This window comes from Penicillium robsamsonii (genome assembly GCF_028829455.1).
Source record: "Penicillium robsamsonii strain IBT 29466 chromosome Unknown utg000003l_segment0_segment0, whole genome shotgun sequence".
NCBI lineage: Eukaryota > Fungi > Ascomycota > Eurotiomycetes > Eurotiales > Aspergillaceae > Penicillium > Penicillium robsamsonii.
The window spans coordinates 6,549,531-6,568,631 of record NW_026643221.1 but is presented as its reverse complement, the minus strand read 5'-3'; the positions used below and the strand labels follow the sequence as shown (position 1 = coordinate 6,568,631).

At 47.5% G+C, this 19,101-nt stretch overlaps 5 protein-coding genes across 5 annotated transcripts; 3 read left to right on the top strand and 2 right to left on the bottom strand.

Annotated features, from left to right (window-relative positions):
- Positions 1 to 175: 175 nt before the first annotated feature.
- On the top strand, positions 176 to 4,626 carry N7447_007246 (uncharacterized protein; the record flags this gene model as incomplete). Its single annotated transcript, XM_057231508.1, has 12 exons — positions 176 to 530; positions 587 to 780; positions 1,045 to 1,210; positions 1,265 to 1,333; positions 1,383 to 1,678; positions 1,735 to 1,902; positions 2,206 to 2,401; positions 2,442 to 2,496; positions 2,546 to 2,645; positions 2,704 to 3,881; positions 3,928 to 4,187; positions 4,247 to 4,626. Coding segments are annotated over 12 exons (3,417 nt in total), but the record flags the coding sequence as incomplete, so codon positions are not given.
- A 1,410-nt stretch (positions 4,627 to 6,036) lies between these two features.
- On the top strand, positions 6,037 to 7,319 carry N7447_007245 (NAD(P)/FAD-dependent oxidoreductase; the record flags this gene model as incomplete). The annotated part of the gene is made up of 3 exons (XM_057231507.1): positions 6,037 to 6,268; positions 6,335 to 7,129; positions 7,186 to 7,319. 3 exons carry the CDS (start codon positions 6,037 to 6,039, stop codon positions 7,317 to 7,319), a joined length of 1,161 nt encoding a protein of 386 aa, XP_057086597.1.
- A 620-nt stretch (positions 7,320 to 7,939) lies between these two features.
- N7447_007244 (SDR family oxidoreductase) lies at positions 7,940 to 8,845 on the bottom strand (the record flags this gene model as incomplete). Its single annotated transcript, XM_057231506.1, has 1 exon — positions 7,940 to 8,845. The coding sequence occupies one exon, from the start codon at positions 8,843 to 8,845 to the stop codon at positions 7,940 to 7,942; it is 906 nt and encodes a 301-aa protein (XP_057086596.1).
- A 297-nt stretch (positions 8,846 to 9,142) lies between these two features.
- Positions 9,143 to 10,891, bottom strand: N7447_007243 (putative extracellular exo-polygalacturonase; the record flags this gene model as incomplete). Its single annotated transcript, XM_057231505.1, has 8 exons — positions 9,143 to 9,184; positions 9,252 to 9,326; positions 9,376 to 9,477; positions 9,583 to 9,771; positions 9,823 to 9,983; positions 10,038 to 10,096; positions 10,154 to 10,520; positions 10,582 to 10,891. The coding sequence occupies 8 exons, from the start codon at positions 10,889 to 10,891 to the stop codon at positions 9,143 to 9,145; spliced, it is 1,305 nt and encodes a 434-aa protein (XP_057086595.1).
- Positions 10,892 to 12,645: 1,754 nt separating this feature from the next.
- On the top strand, positions 12,646 to 18,442 carry N7447_007242 (uncharacterized protein; the record flags this gene model as incomplete). Its single annotated transcript, XM_057231504.1, has 3 exons — positions 12,646 to 13,654; positions 13,719 to 14,568; positions 14,617 to 18,442. The coding sequence occupies 3 exons, from the start codon at positions 12,646 to 12,648 to the stop codon at positions 18,440 to 18,442; spliced, it is 5,685 nt and encodes a 1,894-aa protein (XP_057086594.1).
- Positions 18,443 to 19,101: the final 659 nt, after the last annotated feature.

Here is a 19,101-nt window from a genome sequence, read left to right as displayed (position 1 = left end):
CGATAGTTGCGGGGAACTTATTGAATTTGCCGCTATGTGCCATTAGTGCATATGAAGATTATGGAGTACGTTTCCCCTCGCACGATGTCGCAAGTATTAAGATCCCCCTCATTTCCACGTCGTGGATCCTTCGAATACGGAAAACCGACAGATAATTTTGCTTGAGTTGTATAGTTCTCAGTCGAGTGTCTTGTATTTATTGATTTCCCCTGTCCGACAATACACCAATTCTCGGCATATCGCAATGAGGCGCTTTTCTGGAGTCTTCCGTGTCGGCTCCAAACCGGCTGCCCCCAAGCCTAAGGAATCTCATCAACCACCTATTGCAAATAACCAATGTGCTGTGGAGGAACGGTCTGTTGATGAAACCCGCCGGTTGAGAGTTGTCATCATCGGTGCCGGTATTTCAGGCATTCTGGCATGTATTCGATTCATGCAGCGAATTCCCAATCTTGATATATGCGTATATGAAAAGAATGCAGACATTGGAGGGACCTGGTTTGAAAATCGGTATCCAGGATGCGCTTGTGGTATGCCGATCTTGTTTCCCCATGATTCACTGTCTAATCAGCCTTGTGTCTGGCAGATATTCCAGCTCATACATACCAAGCCGCATTCGAGCCTAGCAAGGAGTGGTCGACATTTTATGCCAAGGCTCCAGAGATTCACCAGTATTGGAAGCATGTTGCCAAGAAGTATGGATGCATGGAATACATCAAATTGAGGCAGCAGGTATCTGAAGCTGTCTGGAATGAGGACCAATCAAAGTGGAATCTGCAGGTATGTCACTCGTTCCGCCGGGTCAGTTTAGCAATTGACGTTAAATCTTTAGATTCAAGATTTGGAAACCTCGTCCACTTATACGGATCGATGTGATGTCGTTTTTCGGCGACGGGGGCATTGAACAACTGGAAATGGCCAAATCCCGGGTCTTCAGAAATTCAGGGGCATGTTGATGCACAGTGCTTCGTGGGACGAGAGTTATGATTACAAAGTGAGTTAAGTTCACCATATTATGCCGCATATAGACTTACCTGATTGCAGGGCAAATGTGTTGCAGTAGTTGGAAATAGGTCGAGTGGGATCCAGATTGTTCCCGCATTGCTACTTGACGTACCACACATCGACCATTATATGCGCAGTCGAACGTGGATTTCTCCGTCGTTTGAACGAGTGGAAACTGAAAAGCGTGGGAAGGGACTGGACAATTGTAGGTAAAAAAGACTCGGATGTGTTTGTTCTCTCTTGTTAAGAAGGTAAATAGTTACCTTTACGCCTGAGGACATCGAAACCTTCAAGGAAGATCACCAGAGATATCAGAAATTCCGCAAAGGTATGTCCGAAGGTGCACACCCAGATATATCAGCCAACTGTAAAAATAGAGTTCGAGCTGGAGCTTCAGTCTATCCATGGTGCCACCCGTACTGGACACCCAATGCAGCTCGGAGGACAGGAGATATTCGCGGAGAACATGAAGCGTCGTTTGGCCAATAAGCCTGGACTGATTGATGAATTGCTTCCTTCATTTCCGCCCGCGTGTCATCGACTCACTCCAGGTCCCGGGTATCTAGAAGCGTTGACAGATGACAAGGTAGACCTTATCACCTCAAATATCATCAAGGTAGACGAAACCGGGATAATCACCGCAGACGGTCAGCACCGGCCTATCGACATGCTTGTATGTGCCACAGGCTTTGACACATCACATACTCCCCGGTTTGTGATTCAGGGAAGGGGGGTGTCACCTTCTCGGAACGGTGGAAAGAAACCCCAGAGACGTATCTCTCGCTCGCGACCGATGGTTTCCCGAACTATTTCATTTCCCTCGGACCTAATGCTAAACTAGGCGAGGGGAATCTTCTCGTGCTCATCGAAAGAGCCTTAGATTATGTCACAGAATGCGTGAGCAAGATGTAGCGGGACTGTGAGTTACTTGGACGATAATGAGGTCGATTTTCCTCGGCCAATCCATGTCGCTGGATAGGATCGTGGCGATACCTGCTGTTTAGCTTGAACCATCTAGTCTACAAATGAAAATACCGATAGCTTATGGGGGAGTTGGAATCAAAACGTTTAGTAGACTAGACGCAGACACATCAGTAGACTTAGGAAGAGTGTACATCAGGCATGATGCATAGATATGACCATACCATACTCAACCAGTAATATTGGCAAGTATCTATCTACGCTACCCCAGGCCAAAAGGTACCTCTTCGCCACGGACCCCACTGCAATACCGATACCTTACCCCTTTCCTTCGACGAGCTCCTCTCACTTTTTTTACCCCGGATATTCCCCTCCTCCCCGGCCATGAAGACAGACAAGCACTTTCGCTGTGAAATCTGTCAGCGTGGGTTCACACGTACTGATCACCTCAAGCGCCACCATTTGCGCCGTATGTGTGCCCCCTGCAGCTACCCATACATACTAAACCCGGACAGATTCTGGCCAGAAACCCTATTCCTGCATATTCTGCAATGACTCGTTCGCACGCTGGTTAGTAAAGGACCTATAATACTAAGTTCGGAATCTGATTAGACTTTAGCGACAATCTGCGTGACCATTACGCCGATTGCGCTAAACGCGGGGGTCGCGAAATTCCTGAGACAGGTCAGAAGGGTAGGCGGCGACATGCCTGTCAATCAGTTAGTCCGCGACCAGATTACATGTTACCATAGGTACTGACCTTTCTTGGTCGAATAGTGTACCTCAATGAAACTGCGATGCGATGGACAAAGCCCATGCGGATCGTGTCAGAAGAGAAACTTGAGTTGCAACAATGAGCGGCCGGCCGGCCCCACCCACATAGTGATTGAAGAAGGTTCAAGCCTTCAGTCAACTCAGTCGCAATGGAAGTCTCATACAAACCATGCAGAAATATCAACAAAACACGAAATCTCGGAGCCATCATCCGACCGAGGATCAATCAAGTTCCTACTTAATGGTGGCACCGATAGCTTTACAGAAAACTTTCGACTTCCCCCACGCAGTGATCGAGGGCTCAGTCTCAAATATCATAATACAAATGGCCTAAATGGCCTCGAAGTACGTCAGGGTACAGGGTTTTCATACAACGTCGATGGCGGCTTCATGGATTCTGGCTCCGTCCCGCCGCAATTCTTCCAAGATACATTCCTGGACTTTTTCCACGGCCCTTTTGGGGATGGACAGAAGCACACGGAGAATCCATATCATACGAGCGAACCGGACTACCAGTCCATCGCCCCTCCGGGGCAGCATCCTATTGCACCTGGAGATGCAGCTATCTTTGATCCGGAGCGACCGTTCGCGATGGCATTAATTCAATCAATATTGGCACAAGCGTGGCAGGTCCCGCTTGATTCTAAAGCACAGGACGAGGTATCTGCGAATCTAAACTTTCTGTTAACGACCGCACGCATACGAAAATACATTACGCTCTATTTCAAATACTGGCAACCTAGCTGTGCAATGCTCGCTATTTCCTTTGATCCGGAGATAGTTCCTCTGTCGCTGTTAGCCGCGGTGGTCTTTATGGGCGCTATGTACAGTAGCGACCAGAGGGAAGTGTACGCCGCTAAGAGAGTACTGGATTTTGCAGAGCTGTTCGTCTTTGCGAATGACGTGTTCTCGACAGAGAACGAAATCAGCGCGATGTTCTCGGGTGGCCGGTGCAACGACGAAAACAGTGATTGGAGTTGGTTCCAGAGCTTCCAGGCCGGGGTTATCATCACCATCGTCCAATACTGGGCGGGAAACCGTTTGTCTCGAAATCGCGCGATGGAAAATCGATTCAGTGAGGTTGTGAAGGTTGCTCGACGAATTGAACTTGTGAAAGCCCGTCACCTTCCTGATGACCAGGTCCTGGAGCACTTATGGATCCAAAAGGAGTGTCGCATCAGGTGCGTATTTTAATCCGTCTTAGGTCTGCCTTACTGATGTTACCAGGACTATTTCTATAATTTCACTGCTCGATTGCGCATTCTTCTTCTTTCAAAACTACCCCTGTCGACTGACACACACTGAAATGGAATGCGATCTGCCCTGCGATGAATACCTTTTCTTCTCCGAGCACCCGTTCGCGGAGCCAAACTTTTGCTTTTCGCGCGGCCTAATGCTTTCGGAGGCTTTTGACAATTTGTTTGACGAAGCACCCGAGTCTCATCCGATGAAGCTCACTGCTTTGGACATGTTTATCTTGATTCATAGTATGTCCTTGTGTCACACCTTTTCTTTTTGCGCTTTGCAGCGGCTTACTCATGTTTAGTTCTGTTCTCATTTATTAATACCCACATGACGCTCCTCGGTTCTCTCATACGTACAGGCCATTTCAAGAATCCCAGGAGAAGCGGCTCGGTTAGCACAAACGAAACCAGCAAGACTCCTGAAGATTCCATCCTCGTTTCCATCTGGACTGCTCTATCCCGCTGGCGGGATTACTGGGTCGCACTGCGCAACGGAGTCACAACTGACGAATGGGCATCAATGGGATTCTATAAGAATGGGTATAACTTTTGGCTTGTATCACGACTACTCATCACCAACAAGAATGCTGTTGATGTGGTGATGCAGATGGAAGTTCACTGCGAGGACAAGTTGGAGAAGCTCAAGGTGTTGCTACTCGACGACCAGGAAGAAGGACAATGACCATAGAACTGGAAATGTTTGTAAGGCTACTTGACTATGTTAGATGAGGCGTCAGGGCTTGATTATTGTTAATGATACCCATACTTATGTTATATCTACCCTGAATCCCAAATGTGGAGCTGGGGGATTCCCGGTGCCCAATTATCTCGAAACTTTAAATTATTTGGCGTATGACCTCCTTCTTGGTTTCCCTCATGGTTTATATTCGACGCTGAAGCCAAAAGTCGGGTGCTCTGTCACCAACTTGTGGTTTTAGGGATGTTTGCGACAAATTAGTGACGACAATTGGACACCTTGATTCGAGTACGGAGTACATGCTTCTGAAATGCCCCACCCAGGATATTTTAGCATACATTGTTTCCTTATATTCTGTTGCTGCTTCTGTATTCAAAAAATGCAAAGGCCGATCAACAGCCAGCTATAGCAACTCTGCAGGGATGTACTTGAAGTCCCCGCAAAGATGTGGAGCTGAAATTAGACGGGTCCGGGGCATTACATCAATAATCAATCCTCGATAGTTATGCCTTCTTTTTGAGAAAATATATTTTCTGTTTTTTAGACATTCAGGTGGTTATATGATTTTGGGGAAACACTAATAGTTTACTGCCTCATGAGGCCTGGTGAAGTTCAATTGGGTGTTGTTATTACGTTCCTCTATGCTCTACGTAGTTGTGAGGGTCATATCCGATATGGAGATCACAACACTACATACCTGATGAGAAGAACTGATTTCTCACAGCAGGGATGTTCATTCCAGTCAACGTGGTGTAGGACATGCATATTTCTCCCACCCGACACCCAATCAAAACTATCTGCAATGCAGCATCTGCATGTGATATTGGGCTGACCTGCAAAGTGCCATGAACACCAGCTCTCCATAATTCAATGAGAGAATTGACACGGGGGCCCAAAGGCAAAATCCAGGGGGATGAATATTCCTTAGTGCCCGAGTCCACAGTCAAGGAAGCCACAATTCTGTATAAAAACATTAGTGTCCCCGCCAATGATACTCCGATTGAGACTAGTGCTCGTTGACAAACTTATCCTGGAGATACTTCTTAGGTCAAAATTCATCAATATAGCTCCCCCCCCCCCCCCCCCCCCCCACAAATTGCCCACATCTTCACAAGGAACCCCCGCTTCCGTCGTACTCCGTCGAGTTCCGGCCTTAAATGGGCAGCTATGCAAACAACCCCAATCCCTGACGATCATGTCGATCCCGACGATCTCTCAGCTCGAGATGCACGGATTTTACTAGCGTCCCCACGCACCTTCTCCTGTTTGCGCTATCGTTATGGCGTTCGCCCACTCTATATCCGCAGTGGGTGCCATTGCAGATGCCTATAAAGGTCCTCGTATGGCGCATGCTGCCGTCTTGTGTTAGCTGAGCAGTTGCGTATACCTGTCACAATGGTCTTCATCAGGGCAACATTCGCGTCCATTTTTGTCTCCTTGCTGGCGTGTGCCAGCGCCGTGGAAGTACCCAAGACCGATTACGATGTCATTGTGGTCGGCGGTGGTCCCGCGGGTCTCAGTGCAATCAGTGGTGTTTCTCGTGTCCGCCGCACAGCTCTCTTGATTGATAGCCAGGTATACCGGAATGCTGCGACCCGGGAAATGCACGATGTCATTGGCAATGACGGTGAGATTGGATCCCGACTGTATCCCACCACAAGCTCTCTTACCTAACGCACTTTATCCTCATCAGGTACCCCACCCGCTGCTTTCAGAACCCTAGCTCGCGAGCAGATCCTGAAGTATCCAACTGCTCACATTACCAACGAGACTGTCGAGTCAATCGTTCCTTTCCAACAGGGTGACTTCTCCGCCTTCACGGTAACCGACAGCCAGGGCAAGAGCTACACTGCCCGTAAGATTGTGCTCGGTACCGGTGTCCGTGACGTTCTACCGGCGACTCCTGGCCTTCAGGAGGGATGGGGCAAGGGCATCTTCTGGTGTCCTTGGTGCGATGGCTATGAACACCGAGACCAGCCATTCGGAATGATCGGTGATATCACCGACATGCTGAGCAACGTGCTGGAAACTCACACTCTGTACAACGATATCATTGCATTTGTGAACGGCTCGCAGACCGCAGATGGCGAGGCCCGGGCAACGGCAAAGGTCGCAGACTGGAAGGAACAACTCGCCGCTTGGAACACTACCATCGACAACCGCACAATCACTTCCATCGAGCGCCTCCAGGATGGCGGCAAGGATAGGGACGAAGAGGAGCATAAGCAGTTTGACAAGTTCCGCCTTCACTTCACTACCGGCGAGCCTGTTGAGCGAAATGCTTTGATTGTCAACTTCCCAACTGTCCAGACCTCCACACTTCCAGCCCTGATGCACTTGGACATGGTGGATGACAAGATCAATGTTACCAGCGGGATGCGTACCAGTGAGTCTGGTGTCTTTGCCGTTGGCGATGCAAACAGCGATGGTAGCACCAATGTGCCACATGCGATGTTTAGTGGCAAGAAGGCTGCAGTTTATGTTCACGGTATGTTTAATTCTACGTATTGATGCTAGATAGATGACTGACAATATTTCATATAGTGGAAATGTCTCGTGAGGAGTCGACATCCAAGATTTCGAAGCGCACCGGTCTCTCTGAACGTGAGCTCGAGAAAGAAGCCACTCGTGCAATTGGCACCAATCTGGATCAACAATGGGAGCAGGCTCAGAAGTAATGAACTTCCTTGATTAAGGTTTTAGTGGCCGGCTTCGGCTGGGCCTCCAACGTTCACATAGTTAGCTGTTGAGTTCTTCCAGATGATGATAATTAATGATCCCCCTACCGCATACTTTCTGTACTACTCAGGCTCGTTACTCTTAATTCAATAGTATATGCATAGAAATGTTCAAGGCTGGACATGCTACATTTGTATATTTCGGATACGTACCATACCGTACATATCGTAATTGATTAAGGGTCCATATCCGTCCCGTGCGGCCCGAGACCCATAACATTCCATGGTAGAGATTCCGAGAATTTGCGTAGATATTTCGTGATCATAACACTTGGAATAAGGCCTTGTTCCGGCCCAATTTTGTAGTTGCTCTTCGTAGATTCCGAAGCTGTGAATCTGGATGCATGACAACTGTTGATCTGAGCGCGTCTCAGATATGGCGCTTTCGTAGTTACATTGCACATAATGTGAGTAAATTTAAAGCCCGAAAAGACTCACGAAGATCCAATATACTATATGTACGTAATCATGTACATGTATGTACCGACAAGTTTCCGTCACTGTCAAAGTTCGTGTATCCTTCCAGTGCCATAATATCCCCCACGATCACTTGAAAAACTCTATAAAGTAATCCGGAACTTGAACAAATCCCTTTCAATAATCTCATCCTTCTTCATCTCTAACTCCTCCATGTCCCAGTTTGCACTAATCATCCGAGCATTCAACCACTCACGTCGTTCCTTTCCAAGCCACACAATAGTATCCGCCGGAAGCTCTGGCACATCAACAAAGATATCCGGGAAGATATCTTGTAGTTTTTCTGCCATGTCCGTCCTGATAGCCCCGGGATGCAGAGCCAGCACAATTAAGCCTTCTTTTTTGTGCTCACGGGCAAGGGTTTCTGTAATGCGGCAGATAGCAAACCGTGCGTTCTGATACGCAGATCCTCCATGCGTGAGCAAGTGAGCCCCTATCGATGTCATGTTGATGATTGTTTTTGTTTCTGATTTCAATATCATGGGGAGGAAAAAGTGGCAACATAGGTAGGGGCCCTTGATGTTGACGTCCCATCCTCTCAGCCAGTCGTCTGGGTCGGACTCCACAATGCGCGTCATGTCTGGTAAATATCCAGCATTATTCACAAGAATATCCAGTTTTCCTGCGAAGGAAGCATTTACTGCTTCGGCGGCAGCTTCCACTGACTCCTTTGAGGTGACGTCAACTTCTAATGTGAGAATCTGTGGCTCTGGGAGGTTCGACTTTGTGGCTTCTGCTTTCAACTCTTTCACGACTTCATCAAGCGATGAGCGTGCTCCGATTGCAATCTTCGAGATGCCGGCTTTTACACAGCGCATGGCTATTGCCCGACCAATTCCTTTTGAAGCGCCCGTGATAAAGATGGATTTGCCTGCAAGCTCGGTTCCTGTTGGTGTGATGCATGGGTAGGTGTCATGGTGATTCGAAACGAACAAGGCCCATTCAAACGCATTGGTTGGACCGATCCTATCTAACTCTTCGGGCGTCATATTTGATTTGTTTGTAATGCAAGTCAAGATTTAGAGGTAAGTTGATGTGCACCAGGCATTGATGTGACCGCGGGGCAACTCGCAGTTGAAAAGCAAATTGCGGGGTAAGTTAGGGCCAACAATCTATATCAAAAGTACGAGCGCGGTTGAGAATGGCCTATTGTAGCTGATCCTTGCAGATCGCATTGTGGTGATGCTGGTACCCGTGTGGCAATGACCATATATCGGACCATATATATATAATGTCAAAGTTAATGATTCTATTTGCACTCTATATATCCTTGGTCTTGGTTTGCTCTAGCTAGAAACACACTTCACATCCAGTAAATCTTCATCAACCTAAAGGTACAGAAAACAAGTCAATAAATTTGTTGGCAGGTTACACCGATCTTCAAGATAAACTCACATTTGTGCAAGTGAACTGATCATCCCCATCGGGGCTAATAACATCAATGTTACTGGCGTTGATATTCGAGCAAACCTATACAAGTCAGAGGGTGAGCTATGACCTATCGTGTTTGAGCACTTACATCCGGACTTGAGCAGACAATCATTCCCACAAGAGGGTCACGTTTGCCAGAGGTGACACCCTTGATATTCTTGAAGACAACATCTTCGATGACAAGTTTGCTCTGTGTGGTGTATTTGTTAGTCTTCGGTAACCAGAAACAAGTGGTATCGACTCTTTTGTGGAATGAAAGCAAAACAGGAACCAAGGGAAACCAGTGGACACATACCGGGTACTCGTTGCAGAGAGTCAAATTCTTCTGACCATAGCACTGGGTCACTTCGATGGCGTAGTCGACATTGTCAATGAGCATTCCGTCGTAGGTAATGTTCTTCACCAGACCAGATCCACCACCGCCCTGGAGATCGGTAGACATCTCAGCGAGAGCCCCAGGCCACACTTTGATACGCGCACCATCCTTCATAAGATTGTTAGAAACGTAATATCACACCCGCAGTACTAAACTTACCGATGCGTTAAACATGGAGATATTGGAAACAAGCACATTCTGCACAATATCAACCTCGCCTGGGTATTGACCCAGAGAGCCAACGGAGATACCGTGAGAGCCGTTACAGTGAAGGTTCTGGACCAGAATGTCGGTAACATTGGGCTTGAACGAGACGCAATCTTTTCACATGGTTAGTAAAGCAGATCGGGTCAACTTTTAGAAGGCAACTGTACCGTCTCCATTATTGATTACGGAGTTCTGGATAACAACGTTCGTGGAACGATAGAGGTCCCTATTAGCAGTATTTGTCAGTTAAAGCTAGCTCCTCTTTTAATGCAGATGAACTTACCATCCATCAGTGTTCTTAGCCACATTCTTACTGCTGCTGAACCCAGTGATATCAATTCCGTCAAAGAGGATATTGGATGAGTTTGCCACGAAGTGATACCACTGAGGCGAATAACGAAGATTGAGAGGTCCAATGGTACCTCCATTTAGCCCAATAATACCCACCAGAATTGGCCGGAGGATGAGGGGATCCTTTGCATACAAGTCATACCAGACCTGGCCATTACCATCTAGGGTGCCCTCACCATAGACATTGACATCCTCACCGCCGATCTGGAAGAAGGTTGTGGCATTTTGGTAGACCTGGCTGAATGCATTCTTTTGCCAATAATCCGTGTCATCGCTAAATTGGACGTGGCCTTGGATTTCTATTATAGCCTGTGAGCACTCACTCGTCTCATATCGCACTCCAATGCATGCATCACGTACCAAGATCCACATGCTTCAAGAAAGTCATGTCAAGTGCCTTTCCAATCGTATATGTTTTGCCAGCATCAAATACGACCTTTCCTCCATTGTTACATTTATTCAGTGCCTTCAGAACATTAGCTGAATCGTCGCGTCCATTGCCATTGTTGGCTACATGACACGTGCGAGTTCTGGCATGGGTGGCCGGAAGGGGCTTGAATGGATGGTGTGGGTGGCACGCGTCATTTCGAGAGTGCTCCTTGGCCTGAACTGCGCCGCTAATTGACAGCCAAACTCCCAAGGCTTGGATGAAAGTATTTGAGACCTTCATCGTCGGTGTCAAGAGAATCTAGGGGTTGTCTTGAGTTGAATCGGCTTCCCGGGCTGAGGACACTTTTCTGGTACTTCTAAAGCAGTTTATATATAGTCTTAGAATGGACAAGATATTTTCTCTATTACCCCGGTCTAGCTTTTCCGGGATCAACTGTATATGGTCAGCGGTGGGGCGATCCCATCTCCTTCAATTTACTCCGAGGAAACAAGCTCGCGACTCCGCGATGTGGGGAGAAGCCGGGGCATGGTCATGTCATAGCTTGTATGGTGAGCTTCCGTCTCGTTAATTAGCGGACCGGAGATGAATTGACTCTGCGTTACGTCAGCGTGGTCCCTAAGTAGGTTTGATAGGAGGAATATTTGAAGTGATTCCTCCGATTGGGAGGAAAATCCCGGATAAATTGGGTACACCTAGCACGTTCTAAATCCACTTTGTTTCAAACAATTGAAGTTAGATATCCTCAGAGCCGTAGTCTTCCGAGCAACTGCCAGACAAAGTACAGTTAAGATTACACCGACAACCTCCTCGGTAGGTAGATAGATAGTTTTGGAGCTTGGTCCCTAAAGAATCAACTCTTTTCCTACTTTCTGCCCCAGTGCCTCTAAGATTTGTAGCCTCTCAACAAATAGCAACGCTAGCTTGTCTTGCCGAGGAGTTATGCTAAAGGAAAAGATTATATGGGTGACGAGAAGGGGATGGCTAGCGCCACGGGATTATCATATGTCGGATTGACAGGTGCTGGCATGTGCTAGTATCGAAGTCGCATTGAAATGCACCGATGTGATTCCTCCTTGGATCTAGCTGTTGAAGTATTGTCAGATCTCAGGAGTCATTCATGCGTGTTACGACGCTGGTATTGCGAGCATTCCCTATACCATATAAAGTCAAACAGAGAATAGGTACTCCATCAGTGGTTAAGATACTACCTGAGCTTGCCATAGTCTTTTACTATAATGACCTGACGCATGGAAAATACCCTTATTGGTGTAGCAAACATACACTTCAACAGTTCCAAAAATGTGTCAGAAGTGCTACCCGTGGACGATGGCTACGCTTGTGAGATATTTTTCCTGAACGTAATTATGCTACTATTGGCTGCCCTCTGTCTCTACCTCTGCCTCTTCTGGCATTCGCTGCTCCATTCTCTGCCACCGGTTTCTGGTCTCCCCCAGTAAATCCTGCGGAGTTTTACCCTCCGCATTCGGTTGGCTCATCAACATAGCAGTATCCTACCCGGCAGCCTCCTTCAAAACACGCATCATCTTATCCTGAAGTCTGATCTTGTTCACAGTTGTCACTTCCTTGTCTTTTCCATCATGGCGTACATGATCATTCAAAAACCCTCGCGCTGCCGCATGAAAGGGCATCGGAGTTGGGCCGTGCGTTGGGCCGAGCACCCTTTTGTTAAAAAAAAATACAGAACCTTGGCATCGATGTGGCTAATCTCAATGGAAATGGCTTGCAATCGATACCCACACGGGCCCAACTAAATGTAGACGGAGTGGACCCATAAGGAAATCCCATATAGTTGACGAGATAGTTAACCAACCGCCAATCTCTTCTCGGCCCACGGGCTTTTGGAATTTGTACACGCCTTCGTAGAATGTCCCATAGCGGCTACTCCTGCGTCTAAATGGCCCCCACCACGTGAGAGTGAGAGCCTCTCCCCTCCAGCGGCGCAGTTATTTCTTCTCATGTCTGTTTTGAATCCCCATTGTGAATCATAGCTTTCATCAGAACGAGCATGAAACATGACAGACTCTACACAGCCATTCTGCTCAAACGATGACTACACGGTGGGATGGATCTGCGCACTACCGACCGAGTTGGCTGCAGCCAAAGGTATGTTAGATGAAGTGCACGGAGACCCGCAGATCCCACCCGCTCCAGCAGACAACAATACCTACATCTTGGGGTCTATGGGGAAGTTCAAGGTTGTCATAGCCGCCTTACCTCTGCATCAACTTGGCTCCTTTTCAGCCGCCGCTGCCGCAAGGGAAATGCTCTTCACCTTTCCCAAAATCCGAGTCGGGTTGCTAGTCGGCATTGGGGCAGGCATTCCGGACTATGAAAACGATCAAGACATCCGCCTAGGAGATGTTGTCATCGGCAGTCATCCCGAAAATGGTGGAGTGGTTGTTTATGACTTTGGGAAACAACTCGCCGATGGGTCTTTCCAGAGCATCTCTGCCTTGAACCGCCCACCGCGATCTCTACTCTCAGCCTTGTCAAAGCTCAAGGCGGATCATGAAATGGAGGGCAATAGGATTTCGCAATATGTCACGGAAATGCTTGACAAATATCCGATGATGCGAAAGAAGGGATATTCTCATCCTGATCCAGCCTCTGATCGGATTTTTCAGTCGGATTATCTTCACCCAAACAATGCAAAATCGTGTGCCAAATGCGATCTGACGAAGCAGATTGATCGAGATGAGTTTGAACGTTTCGACGAATATCCTGTGATCCACTATGGAACGATAGCATCTGGGAACTCGGTTGTCAAAAATTCTTCAAAGCGCGATGCGATCAGGGACCAACACGGAGCAATATGTTTGGAAATGGAGGCTGCTGGCCTGATGAACAACTTCCCTTGTGTTGTTATCCGCGGCATATGTGATTACGCCGACTCCCACAAGAATGATCGCTGGCAACCCTTTGCGGCGGCGGCGGCGGCTGCATGTGCCAAGGAGTTTCTTGAAAAGGTGCAGCCTAATGTCGTAGATTCGGAGCCTCCTGCAAAGGATATAATTTGTCGAGGTTAGTTAATATACGTTGTGATGAAGCCCATGGTAGATTGAATATGTCAATAACATCATAACAGTCCATGAAGAAGTGAAAGCGATCAGCAACAATGTGAAAATAATCGGCCACGACATGGAGATGATTAGTAGACTTGTAATTGATGACCAGACGCAAAAGATTCTCGATTGGCTCTCTCCAATAGAGATTGAGCGACAACAAAGCGATGTCATTAACCAAAGACAAGAAGGGACGGGGCTTTGGTTTTTGGAGTCTTCGGAGTTTCTTCAGTGGTTATCTCGGCCCAAAGCAACCATTCTCTGTGCTGGAATTCCGGGGTCAGGAAAGACTGTCATCAGCTCAATTGTGGCGGATTTTCTTAGCACCAAATTCGAAGCCGACCCGAAGGTACAGATTGCACAAGTATTTTGCAGCTATCAATCGCATAGCCAACAGTCCACGCTCGATATCCTTCTAAGTCTTCTCCGACAGCTCGCTATCAATGACTCGAATCTCTTTGCGAGCATCGAAGAAATGCACGAGAAGCATGCTAAAAAGAGGACTCGCCCAAAGGCCATGGAGGTTGAAGAATTGCTACTCAAATCCGCACTTGTGTATACCAAGGTGTTCGTGATTATCGATGCACTTGACGAGTACTGCTCCTCAAAGCCTGATCAGATCGATGATTTGCTGTCCACATTATTTCGACTGGAACAGAAAATGCAACTCAGTATCTTCGCGACTTCTCGTTTCAATTCGGAGATTCAAATCCATTTCAAATCATGTCTTTTCAAAGAGATTCGGACGCAAGATGGAGATCTCTTGATGTATGTGAACAGACGAATTCCTCAACTCGTTCGCTCCAAAATATCGAGGTATCCTGAGACTCAGCAAGAGGTTCGTCGCTGTCTCTTGGAAAGTTCGAATGGAATGTAAGTAGAAATTATACTGAACGAACAGACAACTACTGAACTTCTTAGGTTTCTGCTTGCAAAGCTTCACATGGATCACTTGATGAGCTTTCCTACCATTGGTCAACTTGAAGAGTCACTCGCAAGCCTACGTCATGGAAGGGCTAGCCTGGGAACAGCATACGATAATGCAATATCACGAATAACATCCCAGCAAGACGCTCTATCTGATATGGCAATGAAGACTTTGTGCTGGTTGACATTCAGCAGGAGAACTCTTACCCCGCGGGAGCTGCAGCACGCCCTTTGTGTTCGACCCGGCATGAACTCCATTGATGAAAGGTTCCTGCCCGACATTGAGATCATCGATTCCCTCTGTGCTGGACTTGTTATGTTTGATAGACATAGCCGTCTCATCCGTTTGGTCCATCAAACAACACACGAGTATCTGATTGGCCACCTAGCTCTGAGAAATGCCGAGGTTGATATCACCACTGCATCTATTACCTATCTTTCATGTGTTGCTGACATACCAATGGACTTGTCTGGATATCGATCATTAACGATCAAATACCCACTTTACGCATATTGTGCAACATGGTGGGCTTGGCACGCATCAGCAGCACTGAGAGTGTCGAAGGAGATCCTGAACCTTGTTTTGGAGTTCCTGGAAGAAGAGAGAACTGTCGTTGTGACTTGCTTGGCGCAGGAAGAAACATATACTCTCTTCTTGGAACGCCGCTCTTCAAAAGCCCACATAGCCGCTTTCTTTGGGCTAAATGATGCGGTTATCAGCTACCGGAACACTGGCCAAGACCTGGACATCGGCGACTGGCGTGCAGAAACACCTTTAATGTATGCAGTGGCGAATGGGAATCTTGAAACAACAAGAATTCTGCTCGAGAATCCGGACATCAACCCACATGCAAGAGGGAGATATGGAGATACGGCTCTGTGGAAGGCAGTGGTTCGCGATGAAGTCGATATTGTCAAGGAAGTTTTGTTGTATGGTGTATCCCCAAATGGCCCTCAGCGATATGACTGTATGGCACTGCACCGAGCCACACTTCAGGAAAACCTCGAAATCATGAAAGTCCTGGTCGACCATGGCGCTGATGTTAACCTGATATCCCTCGGTGAAACGCCACTTATGATTTCTTGCTCCATTGGAAGCGTCAAGGCAACCGAATTTCTCTTGAACAATGGAGCTGACCCGAATATGTCCAACAAGTATGGACGGACACCACTTTCCTCCGCAGCTGCACAGGGTGATGAACACATGACCGGGGCTTTTTATGAACCGGAGATGTTCAACAGGTATGGAAGGACACCACTTTCCTCCACAGCTGGACAGGGCGATGAACACATGACCGGGGTTTTTCCTGGTATTCAATCACTCGGATTGAGTGATTTCGATGTAAAACCCCATATAGTATTAGAACGTCCATCTGGTTTCAATTCAGAAGACTATCTCTCGGTTGTGAAATTGTTACTCAGAAAAGGAGTCCATGTCAACTGCCAGGATATCACTGGCAATACTCCTCTCTTCGGGGCTTGTTTAAGGGGGGACTGGAAAGTGGTTGACATTTTGCTTGGCAATGGCGCTGATATCAACCACAGAAATATACTTGGAGAGACACCGTTGTTCTTCGCAACAATGTGCGGAAGCCCTTCTCTTATTAAGATTCTATTTGAAAATCATGCGATGGTTGAGTCTAAGAATGTGATGGGGGAGACGCCTTTCGTTTATGCGAGCAGGTGCTTAAAGATCGATGAACGCTGCCACGCTGTGATGGTGGCCTTTCTTGAAAGAGGAGCTGACCCCGAGCCACTCTACGACCCGACAAAAAACCGAGACCAAAAGGAGTTTTTGACGTACTTTCTACACAAATTAACTTCTTCGGAATCACTTGCAGTTTTGACACGCAAAGCGCCCCCTTCTATCAAGCGAGCCTGGAGAGTTTGGCTTCAGAAGCACAATGGGATACAAGTGAATGAACTCTTGTGGTATTTAAGGACCTGTTGGAGACTGAGAGAGTGCCAAGTCTCTTACAATATTATCAATTTCTGGAGACAAATATGGATCAAGGGAAAAAGCTCGGTGTGGCTGGACGCAGTGGAGGGTGGCCATGTTGACCTGGTCCGCACGCTTTTGAAGTCAGCACCCTCAGGACAAGGGGACGCTGAACGTAACACATCATTGTTTGAGGTCGCAACGGAACTTGAGCATGTGGGAATATCAAAAATGTTACTGGAGGCGGGCCTTGATGAATCAACGCAGACAGCATCCCACAATTTTCTGATGCGGGCGGCTGGCAACAACAATGTCGAATTGATGATTCTTCTATTTTCCCACTTTGAATTCAATGCTACCGATGAATACGAGCCATTGCTTCTTGCTGCTAGGAAGGGGCACCTTGATGCTGTTGGGTTCCTTTTGAGCAAGCTACTTTTCTCGGATTTCCGGATGAGACGCCAGAAAGGCCGCAGGAAGTGGCTGGGTTGTCTCTGGGGAGCCAATTGGCGGAACATACTCAAGAGCCAAAATGCGGATCAAATCAAGCGCCAGAGGAGCCGTCAGAAGAACTTCCTTCGTCGGAAAAGGCTTCTCAACGGCCACCGGACAAAGATGAGTGAAGACTCATGTCATGCGGCTCTCTGCCAAGGTCGACTAGAAGATCTTGAAGGCTATCTTCCAAGGCGGCGGAAGGGAATTTACAGCAAGGCAATCGACAAGAAGGATCGGCATGGCCGCACCCTGTTATTCTGGGCAGTCCAACAGGATTGGCGGTACATTGTGTACCTGCTGCTCCGGCTTGGGGCTAATCCAAACACCACCGAGGCTGGTGCTGGAACACCCCTTCTAGCTAATATCAAGCACTATGCCGATCACTGGCCCAGCGTATCACCATTGATGCGGCGTTTGGATGCATTTAATGGACAGACTCCGCTGTTTTTCGCTGCGGGACGTGGCAGTATCCAAATGGTAAAGCTTCTGTTGCGCTACGGTGCAGACCCAGATCATCAATCTGCCTCAGGAGACCGGCCAATCTCCTGGGCAGCTGGCAGAGGGCATCAAATCGTGGTCAGTACACTTCTTCGCAAAAGATGCAATGCAAACTACGATGCAGACCCTCTTCAATCACCTTTGCTTTGGGCTGTTGGGAGCTACAACCATGATCTCAAGGTGAAATGCAATAGAGGCATCATGTCTCCCTTCAACCCTTTTGAACCTAGCGGACAACCCGTCGCACTGCTATTGTTGCAATACGGGGCAGATCCCAATGTCGTGGATTGGAAGGGGCAAGACGTATTGTTTATCGCAATAAAGCTGCGGTTCACAGATCTGGTTAAAGTCTTGTTGAAGTCCGACAGAGATCCTAACCCGCGGAACACATTTGGGCGTACGCCTTTGATGAATGCCACTATGGGAGGGATGGATCCAATAATAACCCTGCTAAGGGAAAGCCCGAAAATTGATCTAGACGCCACTGATGATTTTGGCCGAACCATATCCATGGAAGTTGCTAGGATGAAGATTTCCCACACCGTGAATCTTCAAGCAGAACATTCAGGCGATCAGGACCTTGGCCCCATGCACTACTCTGACAACGTACAGTGGATCGATGACCCGTTGGAATATCCTGATATGACACATGTTGCGACTTGTGACGTTTGTTGGTTACTATTTCATCAGCCCTTGGATGATTCCTGGGAGTGTGATGTTCACCAATTTGTCCTGTGCGATGACTGCCGAAGGCTTGGCGCAGTATGTCCTTTTGATAATGATGAAGAGTCTCCAGATTTTCCAATTTTTTCGGAGAACACGGATTCTGAGTGGGATAGCAGCCTACCAGACACAGTCTCAACCATTTCATGGAGGGAGATACAATAGGTCCCATAAAGTCCTAAAGCGCAGGCGGTCCATCCCTACAGTCAAGATCTCATCAAGTGGCTAGTTAGGCACATTTGCACTGCCTCAATCTCCAGGAAACCTCTTCCAGTATGTTGGGTCTTCATGTCTTGCCATATGATGTGTGGTATTTCTACATGTCCTCTCCGTCTAGCTTGACAGGAGATTAAGGACTTGATTTCCATAGTACTTTGTTTGAATATCTTAACTGTGAAGATTTACAAGAATTGATACCACTATGAGCTACATATTCGGGACCAGACACTAAGGTTGTTTGTAAATTGCGGCAGTAAAACCATGTAGGAAGTGACCTTTGCCTTCATGTGTACATGGTATGTATACTTCCTAGACATGCTACACCGGTGCATATTGACCTAAGCATGTCGTTGGGAAAATGGTGAGAATCCCAACAGGCCACCTGGGTGGCAGGGAGCCCTAACCGGTATTATAAAAATGGTGGTGGCTAGCATGGGTTCAACTCCCTGCCATCTGGCGACATACCCTTTAGTTGAACGAATACAAAAAAAACCAATTTTCTGCTGTACGTTATGTATTTGAAAGAGTGGAGTACTGTATACCTTGCAAGATCAGCAATGTACTAGACTATGATACAATCTGGTCTCAAATGGCCTTTTATGTCG